This window comes from Rattus norvegicus, chromosome 1 (genome assembly GCF_036323735.1).
Source record: "Rattus norvegicus strain BN/NHsdMcwi chromosome 1, GRCr8, whole genome shotgun sequence".
NCBI classification, from domain to species: Eukaryota; Metazoa; Chordata; class Mammalia; order Rodentia; family Muridae; genus Rattus; species Rattus norvegicus.
Window position 1 is genome coordinate 211314482 of NC_086019.1, and position 14060 is coordinate 211328541.

The following is a 14060-nucleotide window of genomic DNA, read 5'->3' on the forward strand; positions in this document are numbered from 1 at the left end:
GGTAGCTGGTGAGGCAGGACCTTGTGGGGGAACAGAGGGTTGGGGTTTTGGTGGCAGAGTGAGTGAAGCAGAAGGCCCCTTGGGAGTAAGCAAAGGAGCTCCTCGGTGGGTAGCACTGAAGGACTGAGAAGCACTTTACCTCAGCCCTGCCCATTTTCCCTGTCAGTTTTAGAGCCTTTGGGTTCGGCTGCCTGTCTCTTCCATGCCCGTCTGTGGCTCTGTCTCTTCTATGCCTGTCTGTGGCTCTGTCTCTTCCAGGCCTGTCTGTGGCTCCAGCCTGTTCAGTCACCCTGCATGTCAGTAGCACTGTCTGCTGGTCAGAGGATGCAGGATTTGGGGCAGTCAGGGCTGGCACTGGTGTCCAGGGTACAAGGATGGCAAATAAGAGATTGAACCAGACACCAGAACTGCAAAATGCCCACAATTGTGGTTAAGTATGGGGCAGGGTTGGTGTGCTAGGTCAGTTCTGATGACCTTGAGGGCCCAAGGGCCACTACAGCTGACCACCCGCATTCATTTCTGAGTCCCTACGTGGGACAGTGTTGGGTTGTTGCTGCCCTATAGCCCCGGCTCTTCTGCCCTTGGCTGGGAAGAGCAGCTGACGCACCAGGGTTCCTCTCCACCTCCACCTCACAGCTAGGGGCTGGCTTTCGAGACGGTCACCACAGGGTATTTTTAGCTGGTAGTTCCTGCACACAGTTGAGTGTCCACCCTTAAATATTGCATGAAGTTCTTTACTGAACACAGCTTGTACCCTTAGCAGCAGAAGGGTAGATGCTGAGGGTGTCCCCAGTCCAGTCCTTCTGGCCTCCTTCTCTCTCTCACTTTCTCTGTGAACTTCAGATCCCCTACCTGCCCCATGCAGGTATGTCATGCATGTCATGACCTGTGTGTGCACACGTAAGTTACCCCAGACACCCAACCCTTACATCTGTGTCTGCCGCTTCCTCTTCCTCTTCTGTTTGCCTCTCATGTTCCCTGGATGAGCTGGATGCATTTCCTTCACTGTGCATGTTTCTTCCTCCCCCTCTGCTCTTTTTCCCACCCTCCCCTTCAGGAAGAGGGAATGTGAGTAGATCTGAGGCCTCCTCTTCCCTCTACATTAAACACCAACACCATAAACACCAACATCAAAAACCAAAAACCAAACAAACAAACAAACAAACCCCCCAGCTAGGTGTGGTTGTGCAATTTCAGCACTCAGAAGGTTGAAGCAAGAGGATCATCATGAGTTCAAGGCCAGCCTAGGCTACATTGTAAGTTCAGGCTGGTCTGGGCTACAGAAAAGCTGGTTTGTCTCAAAAAACAAAAGGAAAAGCAAACCAGCGGAACCCTTCGTCCGTCAGCCTATGAATCTCCTTTCCTTCCTAGTGGCCGGTGGTCTGTGTATCTGTGTCTGACCCAGCGCCATCTGCGCAGGGACATCTCCACTTTAGCTGTGTCTCCAGTGAACCACTGCATGCTGCTCCTGGGATGATGGGGGACACAGAATGGGCCTACAGGGAGGGAGGGCAGGCAGGCAGGTGGCGAAGGACGGGTTCTGGCCCTTCCCACCTGGGCTGCTCTGGGGGCCCAGCAGGCCTGTCCTCCCCTGTCCCTTCTTGCTACAGTGCAAGAGTGAGTGATAGGACTCAGAAGGGTTGGAGCCTGGCTCTGTTGACAGAAGTAGGAAGAAACTTGACTGGTCAGTGATGGGCTATCTGGGTACCCTTGAACTCAGCCCTCTGGGGGCCACTTTCCATCCCAGCTGCTGACTTGTGCTTCCTTCTGGCCACAGGTTTTCCGGAGTGGTGAGGGCATGGGCATCCGCCTGGACAATGCCTCAGCATTCCAGGGAGCTGTCATATCCCCCCACTATGACTCCCTGCTCGTCAAAGTCATTGCCCATGGCAAAGACCACCCTACAGCTGCCACCAAGATGAGCAGAGCCCTGGCGGAGTTCCGTGTCCGAGGTGTAAAGGTGAGAGATTGCATTTGCCCTCAGGGGGCCCTTTTGGTTAAGTGTTACTGAGGGGCAGTGTGGTGTCTTGTTCTTGCTTTACTTTTATTGAGGTGGCTTTCAGTCTCAGTGACACAGTAATCATTTCTGACTGGACTCAGGCTACCGGTGCCAGGGCCCTACTGGGTCTCTGAGTACGGATCCCTGGATGAGAGCTCAGACCTTCTGCCAGCTCCCAGCTCTCCTGACTTCCTGGCAGCTGCTTCAGAATAGCCAAGAAATGTATATGGTGAGGGTCAGGGCTGGCCACAGTGGTTGGGCCTCTCTAAGGTGACAGGAGCCCCATGGTGCCTATTGCTTCCTTGTTGGGATACCTTTCTATCTAGTTTTTGCAGCTACAAACTCATAACCAAGAGATTCTGTCCTGTCCTTTGAAGCCAGCACCTGCCCATCCATCCTACGGGGCACACGTAGGATAGACTTAAGTCCGCAGCCCATTGAGTTTTTCCCTCCTCTTCCAAGGCTCTCATGTTCACAGGTTCTGTCAGTGACCCTAGTGGGCTCAAAGACTTTTGGAAAACCTTGTGGGTTTTGAGACTGTCCTGTGGGGTAGGGCAGAGAAGCCTGTCTCATGCAGCCCATCTTGGGAAAGGCAGTGGGTTCCTACATGATCACAGGCTCTGTTGGGGTCCATGCCTTCCTTGCCTTGGGGGCAGAGATATGCTGTAAAGTCAGCTCCCAACATCCTAGAGTCACTGCCTTATGCTCTGGGAACTGGCTTTTCTCTGGCTGACCAGCGATGGGAGGTTATGGGGTATACACTGGGCTGAACCCTGGTTTGAGGTTTTGCCAATACTCTGATTATTTTTCCACCCTTAATGCCAAGTATCCTGATCCATACAACCTTACACACCTGCCCTATATCACAGTGAGTTCAAGATCCCAGCATCCTCTTCCAGTCATGAGAACAGGGACAGTAGGGTTCATGACTACAGAAACTGCAAAAGAATTTGGGGCCTGGGTCTGTCCCCTTCCTGCACACATCCTACCCTCTCTGCCCTCTCCTATGTCTCCCAACTGTTGCTTATTTCCCCGCAAGCATCTCTCTAGGTCACACACAGGTAGTTATGGTGACAGGAGGTTGGGTGTATGTGAGCTTGGCTGCAGCTGTGGGCACAGTAGAATGCTGCGTGGCTGACAATATCTACTTCTGCACTTTAGCAACTGGGTGCCCATCTGAGCACTGGGCCTACAGCTGAGCTCAGCTTATTAGCAAGAGGCTGTGCATTCATCTCACCAGCTCACTCAGGCCCAGGGAAGCACAGGCCTTCCAGAGGGTTCTAGATTGATGCCTGCCTCTGCCAGGGCCAGCAGACACCAGACCCCAACCCTTGACTGCTACCCTGGGTTATAGACTGGCTGGAAGTCTTGGGCCAAGAACTACCTCTGTGAGCCCGGGAGTTTTAGCCTTGACACCTGTACTCACCTGTGTACCCCTACAGCCTCCCTTCCTCCCTCCCAGGGATCAAGCAGGATGAGATCAAAGACCAACACTGGCAAATTGTCCCCAACAATTTTATTATAAATAGAAACAAGACTCCCTCTTGGTGGCTGCAGCCCCTGCCTTGGTGGCTCTGAGCACCTGTTGGTGGGACCTGTCCCTTTAGTCTGGAGGCCAAAACCAAGGAAAGGGTTTGCTGTCCCACCAAGTACATGGGGGCCTGAGGTACTGAGGATAAAAAGCAGAGTGGGACCCAGGGCCGTGCTGCCCACCCAGGCTGGGTGCTGCCACCTGGGCCCAACAGTGGCACTGCTCCTTCCTCAGGGCAAGAGGCTGCCCTTTTTTTCACACCACGCTCTCCTCCAGCCGCTCCGCACTGCCCCCCATACCCCGACACCCAGCTCCCAGCAGCCCCCCATGTACAGAGTGGCTCCGCCGGGCCCAGGCTCCTCCCAGGCGCCTGGCATACCCGTAGCATCCACCGGTGTCTCCTAGGTCCAGGGAGCAGCTGCGCTGGGGACGGGGTGGAGGGCTCCGTGGTGGGTGGCTCTTGGGCATGGGGCTAGTGCCACCATTGGTCTGGGATTGGACATGGCTGAGTTTGAGTGGGAGGCGGCCATTCCCAGCTCCCCGGCCCCGAACCAGCAAGGCCACAGTGAAGACCAGTAAGGCAGCCACTAGGACGCCTCCCACTGCCACAGTCAGGGTCCCGCCCAGCACATGGGCCTGTAGGGCATGGCACAGGGGGGTGGCTGGTAGGGTAGAGAAGTGGGCACAGCCCAGCAGTCTAGTGGCCGTGAGGTCGGAGGGCCCAGCAGCAGGTGACAGGGCCAGCAGGCAGAGGTCGTAGTCAGCACCAGGAACCAGGTGCTTCAGCAGGAAGTGTTGGCTGGAGGCTGGTACAATCCTGTAGGCAAGGGCAGGTGGTCAGAGCCCCAGGGTGGGGTACAGCCCCCATTCCCTTCTTTCAGGTTTGCCCTGAACAGCCCCTCAGGCCTATAAGGCCCTGTCAACACACGCAGAATAGTGCCAGGGCAGGGATGGATGTGTGCACTGACACAGGCCTCAGGTAATAGGAGCTGGGGGTGGGGAATGGAACCAAGCAGAGGCAAAAATACCCTGGGGTGGGGGTCAGGTGCCTTAGCAGACACCCAAGCTGCTATCACTGATGGTCAGGAAGGCTGGCACATACAGCCTCACCTGAGACCCCTTAAAAAGCAGCCACACGTTTCTCTGCCCAAGCCATACTCCAAGAGTTTAGAAGTAGAGGAGCAGGCACAGGCCTGGAGGGGGAACAGGCAGAACTTGGGGGTACAGGGTCAGCAGGAAGGGAGGCACAGTGAACAAAGCAGGCTGAAGGGAGTGTGCAAGGCCCATCCTCACCGGTAGATGAGGGTCTCATCCTCGCTGCTGTTGTACTGGATTTGGAACATCCACACTGGGTCAGCTGGCCGCCCTGGGCCCCAGCTCACCAGTCCAGAGGTGGCAGTCACCTCTGTCACTTGCACGGCTGGTTCAGATTCTAAAGTTCCCTCGCCTTCAGCAGCAGTTCTAGCAGAGGCAGCAATGTCCGAGGGCCCAGGACGGCCCCCCTCAGCACTGGTGTTCCCACCATGGGGCAAGGCCAGTACCCGGAGCTCCACTCGGGCTGTGGCCTCACCGGCAGGGTTGGTAGCAATGCAGGTATAGGCTCCTGCATCTCCAGCGCCTGTCACCCCAATCTCTAGGGTCCCGTTGGGGAAAGCCCAGGCTCGAGAAGAGTTGCCAACCAGCCTGTCATCAGGACCAACCCAGTGCATGGTAGGTACAGGGTCACCAAGAGCCCTGCACCGTAGAGTGGCCCGCTGACCTTCTAGCACCCACAGGCGCTGTGTGTGTCGGGCAATCAGTGGAGGCTCACAGGAGAACTCTCCCTCAGGCACTGCCCAGAAGTAGCGGCCTGCCAGGGTTGGTGGAGAAGCGCAGGTTTCCAGGTCATCAGGCCGGGCCAGCCTCCGCAGCCACAGCAGCTCACAGTTGCAGTGCAGTGGGTTCCCGCTGAAACTCAGCACCAGAGGGGAAGGTGAGGCCTCAGCATCCCGACCCCGAGAGAAGAGTGGATCAGGTGCCAGGGTGGCCAGGCGGTTGGAGGTCAGGTCCAGGCGGGAGAGCTGGCTAAGCTGGGCAAAAACACCTGGGGGCAGCGCATCAATGAGGTTATGGTCCAGGTTAAGGGTATGCAGGGCAGGCATGGAGCCTATGCCAGCCCAGGGAACCTGCCGGAGATTGTTATAGGACACATCCAGGTCCTCGAGACTGTCAAGGAAGTCGTCGAAGGCCCCAGGAGCGATTCGGCCCAGCTGATTGCCACTAAGAATGAGGTGCTGGAGGTTGACAGGCCCCCGTAGGCTGCTGCTGCCCAGTTCCACCAGCCTGTTGCCATCCAGGTGCAAGGAGCGCAGGCTCTCCAGGTCCCCAAAGGAGCGGGCCCCGATGCGGGTGATGGCATTTCGAGACAATGTTAGGTCCACCAGCCCTGTCATGTTGCGGAAGTCAGGTGGTCCCAGGGCCTGGATGAAGTTGTCAGCCAGGCGCAGTTCAACTGTGCGCCTGTCCACGTTGGGTGGCACAAACAGCAGGCCTCGGTGGGCACAAAGGGTGCTGAGCGACTCCGACAGGTTCTGGCACACACAGGGCAGCGGGCAAGCAGCGGCTCCACTGGCCAGCAACAGCAATAGGAGCGGCGGGGCCATGGTGAGTGCCCTGTGGGAAAGGGCCGCAGCCCCAGGCACAGGTGGGGCTAGGGCAAGGGCCCACTTGTGCCCAGGGCACAGTCCCAGGAACCAGTTTCCAGAGTCTGAACTGGGGAAGATTTGGGTAAGATGCTCACGGAGGACCCCAGGGAGGAAAGATGGCTGGGGCTGCAGACTAAGGCCCCCCCAGAGTAAAGGTCACATTTCCCAAGCAGTTGAAGGGAGTCCAGGTACTGGGAACAAGGTGAGGCATGAGGCAGGAAGTGGAGGAGGGCCAAGAGCAGGGAGGGTCCGGGAACTTCCTCCTGGCATCCTCTGAAATGGCCAGCCCCCTCCCCCCTTCGTGCCTTCCCCTTCGTGGCTGAGGATGGCGTCCCCCAAATCCCTGGCGTGGACTGTGGCTCCTCCCCGGGCGGGCCTCCCTCTGAGCCCTGTCGGGGCGGGGGAGGGGGGGCTCACCTGGTGTCCGTCGCTCAGGGGGCTCGGGCTGGCCTCCCCGCGGACCCAGCCGGCCTCTGCCGACTCCAGGCCGCTCTCTCGCGGGAGCGAGGCCGGGCCCGCCAGCCGCGCGCCCTCCGGCCCATGGCGCTCGGGCCCTCGGCCCCGGCTCTCTCGGCTCCCGGCACCTTTTCTCCGCGCCGTTCGCGGTGGCGGCGGCGGCAGGCAGGCGGATGCGCGCTGACGGACACGCGCGCCACGAACACGCACGTGGAGGGTGGACCCGGAGGGGCACAGGGATCCAGCCGGGCCCCAGCCGGGTTCCGGAGGTCACGGGGACACGCGGCCACTGCAGCGCCCACGGGTGGCGCCCAGTCACGCCCGAGGCCGGACCAGGCCCTCCGCGTTGTCCCAAGGCGCTGCCGCAGCGCACTCACCCTGGCACGGGCGCGCGCGCCCTCGGCCACCCTGGCGCCCAAGCATCCTGTAACCGCTCAGGCGGGCGCCGCGGCTCTGCAGACAACCAGACAAAGCGCCAGCTCTAAGGCCCCTTTACCATCTCCCAGAGACGGGTCTTTGTCACATGTCTCTGGGCACCCTCCCCAACACGCCCACATATGCCCACACACCCACACGTCCCCGCACCCACGGGCAGGGCCGGGTGCAAACCCGCACTGTTACTGGGACCCTCGCGTTCGCAGATACACACTGAAGGTCACAACCGTTCTGCATCACCGCGTCACGTGAAGAATCCCCCACAGGTCCGGACCCTGGGGGGTGGGGGGCTGGGGTGGCGCCCCCAACAGGGCTTCTGCGGGTGGGGCCTGAGGGCTTGGCCACGGGACTGCCGTCGTGCCCCGCCCCGCCGCGCCCCTCCTTCCTCTCCTCGGTCTCCCTCCCGCCCTGCCCGGCGCTCCCCAGCCAACCGGCCTCCGCCTCTGGCTGGATTGGTCTGTGCTGCGCGGTTTCCCAGCAGGCTGGCTGTGGCACGCTGTTTGAAGCTGTGCGTCAGTGGTCCTCTCTGTGTCATAGCTCCGCCTCCCCTCTTCTAGAGGGGCCTCTTCCTAGGGAATGTGGTTCGAACGGTCAGAAATGTGAGGTGGACTCAGAACCAAGTTGGGTATCTTGTTTGTCTCCCAGGAATGGTTCACTTAGCTGGGATGGGAAGTTACCACCTCCTGCGGGGCATCTCCTCCTCTCAGACTACCTGGGCCCCTTCTTCCTATTTCCCTCCCTCCGTACCTGAATCTAAGGAGTGCGTGGGTGCCAGGAACTGGGGGAGAAAGAGATTGGATTCTAGTCCTGCCTGGTACAGCTGCACAGCCCTGAGCAAGTTCCTTACCCACAGAAACGGTTTTCTCACGGAGACCTAGGGCTGCTAGTTGCCTGTACTGTTCACACCTAAGGAAACCTTGCAGCTTGAGGGGCTTAAGTCCTTGCAGCTGGAAGCCTCTGCTTGGCTTGTTGCTGGGACACCCCAGCTGTTGGAAAAGTAATTTGGATCTTTCTTTAGTCCGGTCAACTGTGATATGAGGTGGTGCCAGATACTTCTTTTTCTAACCCTAAAGAGTTTCCATTCACTCCAAATACACACATATTCTAGTTTGTTGTGTGTTGTTACCCTGCTGTGGGAACCTGGTGGTCTCTGGCCCTGTTCCTACCACCGTGGAGCTTCCAGTAGAGGCATCGATGGTAGACCTAGCAGTAGCAGGGGGGAATCTACATGGTGGTTGGGGCTTTGATGATCCTTCTTACCCTTACGCAGCTCTGGGTTCTTCAGACGGTTTAACAATTCAGTCCCATGCTTTGGTCCCTGGGGGTGGGGGGGTAGTTCCAAAGAAAAGCAGATGCAAGGCTGCAAGGCATCTATAGCTGGGCCCCCGCTTTGTAATCATTAGGGACACCCTGTCGGAAGCTGGTGGGCAAGCACCGCTCTTGTCCAATCGTCGGGCAAGGGGGCTGTGTTGAGGCAGCTCAGGGGAAATGTGTGGACTGAACCCAAGAGATTAAGAGTCCAGGATCTGTCATGGGGCAGGGGTCCAGCCTGCCCAGTCACACAGGAAAAGATGGGTAGGCAGGGTAGAGGGTAAGGTATCCATCTACCAGAGAGCTGGGAACATAGCATGCAGGGCTCCATGGGAGTGCAGATTACTGGGATGGTTGGTCCACTTGGCTCTGAAGACAGAGGCTGTCACAGGAGCAGCAGGTCCAGATCAGGGTGTCCTTAAGAAGTAGAGCGTGAGATGTGGAAGGGTAGAAGAGGAAGAAAATGAGGTCAGGGAAGAGTGTCTAGGTGGGAGCTGTTAGCAAGAGGATGGGTGATGCCTCTGGAATTAGCAAGAGGTGGTCTCATGAAAATGGGTTGAAGAGGCGTGGCTGGCAGGGGGTGTGAATGCTTCTACAGGGTTAGGTTCTAGGCTATGGGAGGTGTTAGATCTTAGTCTGTGGACTCAGTCAAGAGGGGCTGGCATTGGTATGAGTTCTGGAGTGAGCAAAGATGGAGATGTGCATCTAGTCCCTGGCAGCTCCATGGGCGACCAGAAAGAAGGGGGAAGCTGCAGTGCCTCAGAGGACCTGGAGTGTCTGTCCCTCCGTAAGCTGCATAGTGACCCTTCTGCTTGCCTTGCAGACCAACATCCCCTTCCTGCAGAATGTGCTCAACAACCAGCAGTTCCTAGCGGGCATTGTGGACACCCAGTTCATCGATGAGAACCCCGAGCTGTTCCAGCTGCGGCCTGCACAGAACCGGGCCCAGAAGTTGCTACATTACCTTGGTTTGCCTGCACTGCCCTTCTCTTCCCTCCTGACTTTTTCCTGTTTCCCACCCTGTGCCCCTGCCCTTGTTAAGGTCCTATACCCTCCTTTCTGTCCACATGCTCCTTAGTAAGTGTCCACTGTCTAGACCCAGGGGGCCCAGGTGTCCTGGAGAAAGTCCCCATCCCAGAGCCTACCTACTCACACTGCTGCCCTTGACTCTTCCTCTGACCAACCTGTCCTGACCCAGTGCTCACTTTCTCCCCAGGACACGTCATGGTCAATGGCCCTACCACTCCAATCCCCGTCAAGGTCAGTCCCAGCCCTGTGGACCCCATTGTTCCTGTGGTGCCCATAGGTAGGTTGAGGTCCATTTTTAACAACTCAAAGGGATAGTGGGAGGTTGCTGCCTGTAGGATAGGCATTGATGTTCCTGTCTACCCTAGGCCCACCCCCAGCTGGTTTCAGAGACATCCTTCTGCGAGAGGGGCCAGAGGGCTTTGCCAGAGCTGTGCGGAATCACCAGGGGCTGCTGCTAATGGACACAACCTTCCGGGATGCCCACCAGTCACTACTTGCCACTAGAGTGCGCACACACGATCTCAAAAAGATTGCACCCTACGTTGCCCACAACTTCAACAACCTCTTCAGCATAGAGAACTGGGGAGGAGCCACATTTGACGTGGCCATGCGCTTCTTGTATGAGTGCCCCTGGCGGCGGCTCCAGGAGCTCCGGGAGCTCATCCCCAACATCCCATTCCAGATGCTACTGAGGGGGGCCAATGCTGTGGGCTACACCAACTACCCTGACAACGTGGTCTTCAAGTAAGCCTGGGTCTGCTGGGACCACACAATAGTGGTCTCCACAGAGTCTTTGACTATATCCTATGGGGACCAAACAGACTTTCAGAGGCAGAACACTTAGGGCTTCTGGATCTCTGTGGCAGCAAACACTGAGGGAGATGAGTTGTCCCAGGAATCACAGCACAGAGCTGGGGTTGGAATTGGGCCTGAGGGCTCTGCTCAGTGGCGCCCTCCTCAAGACCATTCCTTGGTAAGAATCTTACCAATCCTCCAGTCCTAGATGGCTGGATGGCTCTGCCAGTGCCAGTCATACCTCTTGGCACAGGCTGCCCTGGAAAAGGCCTTGATCACAGTTTGAAATGCCCACTCCCCTGACAAGCCAGACTTCATTCCCTAGGGGCCAGGACCTAGAGAGTAAAGTACAGGGAGTCAGGAAGGATTCACCTATTCTCTCACTTGCCAGGTTCTGTGAGGTGGCCAAAGAGAATGGCATGGACGTCTTCCGGATCTTTGACTCCCTTAACTACCTGCCAAACATGCTGCTGGGCATGGAAGCAGCTGGCAGTGCTGGGGGTGTGGTGGAAGCTGCCATCTCCTACACGGGTGACGTGGCTGACCCCAGTCGCACTAAATACTCACTGGAGTACTACATGGGCTTAGCTGAAGAACTGGTGCGAGCCGGCACTCACATCCTCTGCATTAAGGTGCCAGGGCCTTTTGTCCGTCTGCTCCTCTTGCCCTCCCACGATACCCACAGTGGCCTGCATACAGGAACACATCAGGTCCCTCCTTACCATAACCCCTTCTCCTCTTCACTTTCCCAGGACATGGCAGGCCTGCTGAAGCCTGCAGCATGCACCATGCTGGTCAGCTCCCTCCGGGACCGGTTCCCCGACCTCCCACTGCACATCCATACCCATGACACATCAGGGTCAGGTGTGGCAGCCATGTTGGCCTGTGCACAAGCTGGGGCTGATGTTGTGGATGTGGCAGTCGACTCTATGTCTGGGATGACCTCACAGCCCAGCATGGGGGCCCTGGTGGCCTGTACCAAAGGGACTCCTCTGGACACAGGTAGGATAGAGTAACAACCCATGGCCATTCAAAGTCTTGAATAATCCTGGCAGAGCCTGGGATTCAGATGCCTCACTCTGGCCTGGCGGCCACTGCCTCCCCCCAGTCTGGGCTAACGCTGAGTTCTGGAAAGCACCCTTGGGAGTACTGGCACATTGCCAAGCTCTCCTGACTCTAGCTTCCCCACAGAGGTACCCCTGGAGCGTGTGTTTGACTACAGTGAGTATTGGGAAGGGGCTCGGGGGCTGTATGCAGCCTTTGATTGCACGGCTACCATGAAGTCTGGCAACTCAGACGTGTATGAGAATGAGATCCCAGGGGGCCAGTACACCAACCTACACTTCCAGGCCCACAGCATGGGACTTGGCTCCAAGTTCAAGGAGGTCAAGAAGGCCTATGTGGAGGCTAACCAGATGCTGGGGGACCTCATCAAGGTGAGCAAGGCCCCTTATCTAACGGCCCTGTGCGCTACCCTTCTGCCTCTGGGCCTACATCCTCATTACCAGACATCTTTTCTCTTCAGGTGACACCATCCTCCAAGATTGTGGGGGATCTGGCCCAGTTCATGGTGCAGAACGGGTTGAGCCGGGCAGAGGCAGAAGCTCAGGCAGAAGAGCTGTCCTTCCCCCGCTCTGTGGTGGAGTTCCTGCAGGGCTACATTGGCATTCCCCATGGGGGTTTCCCTGAACCCTTCCGTTCTAAGGTAGGGAAGGTACATCGTGATGAGACAGGGACTGAGTACAAGGGCCTGGCCTGACCCTCTGCTTTGCCCCTCAGGTGCTAAAGGACCTGCCAAGAATAGAAGGGAGGCCTGGAGCCTCCCTCCCTCCCTTGAACCTGAAGGAGCTGGAGAAGGACCTGATTGATAGGCATGGAGAGGAGGTGACCCCAGAGGACGTTCTCTCTGCAGCCATGTACCCTGATGTCTTTGCTCAGTTCAAAGACTTCACGGCTACCTTTGGCCCCCTGGATAGCCTGAATACTCGTCTCTTTCTTCAAGGACCCAAAATTGCAGAGGAGTTTGAGGTCAGTGGGTCTTGTGTTTGTCTATACTCAGCCCCAAGGCCTACAGTAGCCCTGCCATACTGTCACACACAGTATTCACAGCCTTGTGAGCTGCACAGCAGAAATGGCCCTTGTGACCAGAGGCTGGGCTTTCTTCACACTCGAGAAATGGGATCCAGGGCCCACGGTCATGACATCCTCCCCAGCTGTCTCCTGTCTTCTCCAGGTTGAGCTGGAACGGGGCAAGACCTTGCACATCAAAGCCCTGGCTGTAAGCGACCTGAACCGTGCTGGCCAGAGGCAGGTGTTCTTTGAACTCAATGGGCAGCTTCGATCCATTCTGGTTAAAGACACCCAGGCCATGAAGGTACAGTGCCATCAGAGCCAGTCAGGTGGTAGGGATGGGCCTGACCTGCTGTCTAATGTCATCTCTGTCCTGTCTGCAGGAGATGCACTTCCATCCCAAGGCCTTGAAGGATGTGAAGGGCCAAATTGGGGCCCCTATGCCTGGGAAGGTCATAGACGTCAAGGTGGCAGCAGGAGCCAAGGTGGTTAAGGGCCAGCCCCTCTGTGTGCTCAGCGCCATGAAGATGGAGACTGTGGTGACTTCGCCCATGGAGGGCACTATCCGAAAGGTTCACGTGACCAAGGACATGACTCTGGAAGGCGATGACCTCATCCTAGAGATTGAGTGATCTTACTCCAGACTGGCAGCCTGGCCAACCCTACCCCAAGCCTCTCAACAGAAGCTGTGCAGCCAGGGCAGGCCCAGGCAGTACCTGAGGGCTAGGCCCTTGAGGTCCTGTCCCATGGGACAGCACACACACTACCTGCAATGGCCCTCCCATTCCCTTCAGCTATTTGTCCTTGTCTTGCTGGCAGGCAGTTCTCACATATTCATCTCTTGCCAAATAAGGGTCTGCTCCTCGTGGGAGACCACAGGTGTACAGTAGGTGGCCTTGTACCTGGGAGAGGGGTTCTACCTCTGGGGGTAGAGGGAAGAAGACCTAATTCATAGGTCCTGGGAAATTTGCTCAATAAAAGTGGCCTTCCCTTGCCCTCCACACTAGGTCATGTACAGTCTACTCCACCCTAGTGGCAGTGTGGGTCTCTTTCTCTCAAACTCTCATGGGATCTAGGTCAGATCTGCTTTTTTTTCTTTAAACTCTCTAGAGCTCGGTAAAGTAGACACCCACAAGCCTGTCTGCCTAGTGTTCTCAGGAGACTTGTTAGAGCAGGCCACTGCGTACCGGCCCCTCACCTCTCAACCACCAGCTTCCACACAGGTGAGGAGACAAGAGTTCCCAGGGAGGCAGTGTATGACTATGATACTTTGTTATAACCTCGTGAGTTATGTCACAGCTAACCTTGGGGGTAGTGTCACTAGTAAATGACACATGTCCATTTGCTCACTGACCAGCTTCAGGGAGCAGGTTTCAGAACAGCCTTAAATGTAGGAGACTTAAGAGGATAGTCACATTTTTCAAAAGGCAAAGGAAAACAAACCGTTCTAGAAGTGTGGTGAGCAGGTAAGAGTGAAGTTACTTGGTAGAGTCCTTGCTACTTTCAGGGCTGTGACCTTTGTCCTGGGTTCCTCCAGGGACTGGGTGAGGCAGAGGGTAGCAGTCCATATAGAACCAGAAGCCTCTACCTCTGAGAGAGAAGCTTCCCCTTGGGTTTTGGACCCATGTCCTTGTGTAGAACGAGGCCCTGGGACCACCTTCCAACACCCTCTACCACCCTCCACCAGCTTACGGGGCACAGGCTGGAAGCTCCATCGCTGGGGCCAAAGCTATAGGTGTCCCTGGCCTAG

At 57.0% G+C, this 14060-nt stretch overlaps 2 protein-coding genes across 9 annotated transcripts in view; one reads left to right on the plus strand and one right to left on the minus strand.

Moving 5' to 3' along the window:
• Positions 1–13311, plus strand: part of Pc (pyruvate carboxylase) — a 99085-nt gene extending 85774 nt beyond the window's left edge. For 7 of the 8 annotated variants that reach the window (XM_006230691.5, NM_012744.3, XM_063281278.1 and 4 more), the window contains 11 exons: positions 1778–1960; positions 9240–9384; positions 9633–9722; positions 9811–10189; positions 10632–10872; positions 10993–11242; positions 11432–11676; positions 11766–11945; positions 12020–12268; positions 12474–12614; positions 12694–13311. In XM_006230691.5, the coding sequence (XP_006230753.1) occupies positions 1778–1960; positions 9240–9384; positions 9633–9722; positions 9811–10189; positions 10632–10872; positions 10993–11242; positions 11432–11676; positions 11766–11945; positions 12020–12268; positions 12474–12614; positions 12694–12942 (2352 nt within the window). In that variant the 3' untranslated portion in view covers positions 12943–13311. Of the gene's footprint in view, positions 1–1777; positions 1961–7227; positions 7372–9239; positions 9385–9632; positions 9723–9810; positions 10190–10631; positions 10873–10992; positions 11243–11431; positions 11677–11765; positions 11946–12019; positions 12269–12473; positions 12615–12693 lie in introns of those variants that run through there. The other variant, XM_039101401.2, reaches the window with a different exon arrangement.
• Positions 3499–6791, minus strand: Lrfn4 (leucine rich repeat and fibronectin type III domain containing 4). The gene is made up of 3 exons (NM_001109508.1): positions 6632–6791; positions 4824–6182; positions 3499–4347 (listed from the first exon to the last, which is right to left on the minus strand). Exons 2-3 carry the CDS (start codon positions 6170–6172, stop codon positions 3786–3788), a joined length of 1911 nt encoding a protein of 636 aa, NP_001102978.1. The 5' UTR covers positions 6173–6182; positions 6632–6791; the 3' UTR covers positions 3499–3785.
• Positions 13312–14060: the final 749 nt, after the last annotated feature.

Bases quoted from the DNA above. Each gene is read 5' to 3' on its own strand.
- Lrfn4 (NM_001109508.1), bottom strand. From the start codon at position 6,172: ATGGCCCCGCCGCTCCTATTGCTGTTGCTGGCCAGTGGAGCCGCTGCT. The intron at 4,348-4,823 runs GTGAGGATGGGC...CCTTGCCTACAG, and splicing joins GATGAGACCCTCATCTACCG to GATTGTACCAGCCTCCAGCC.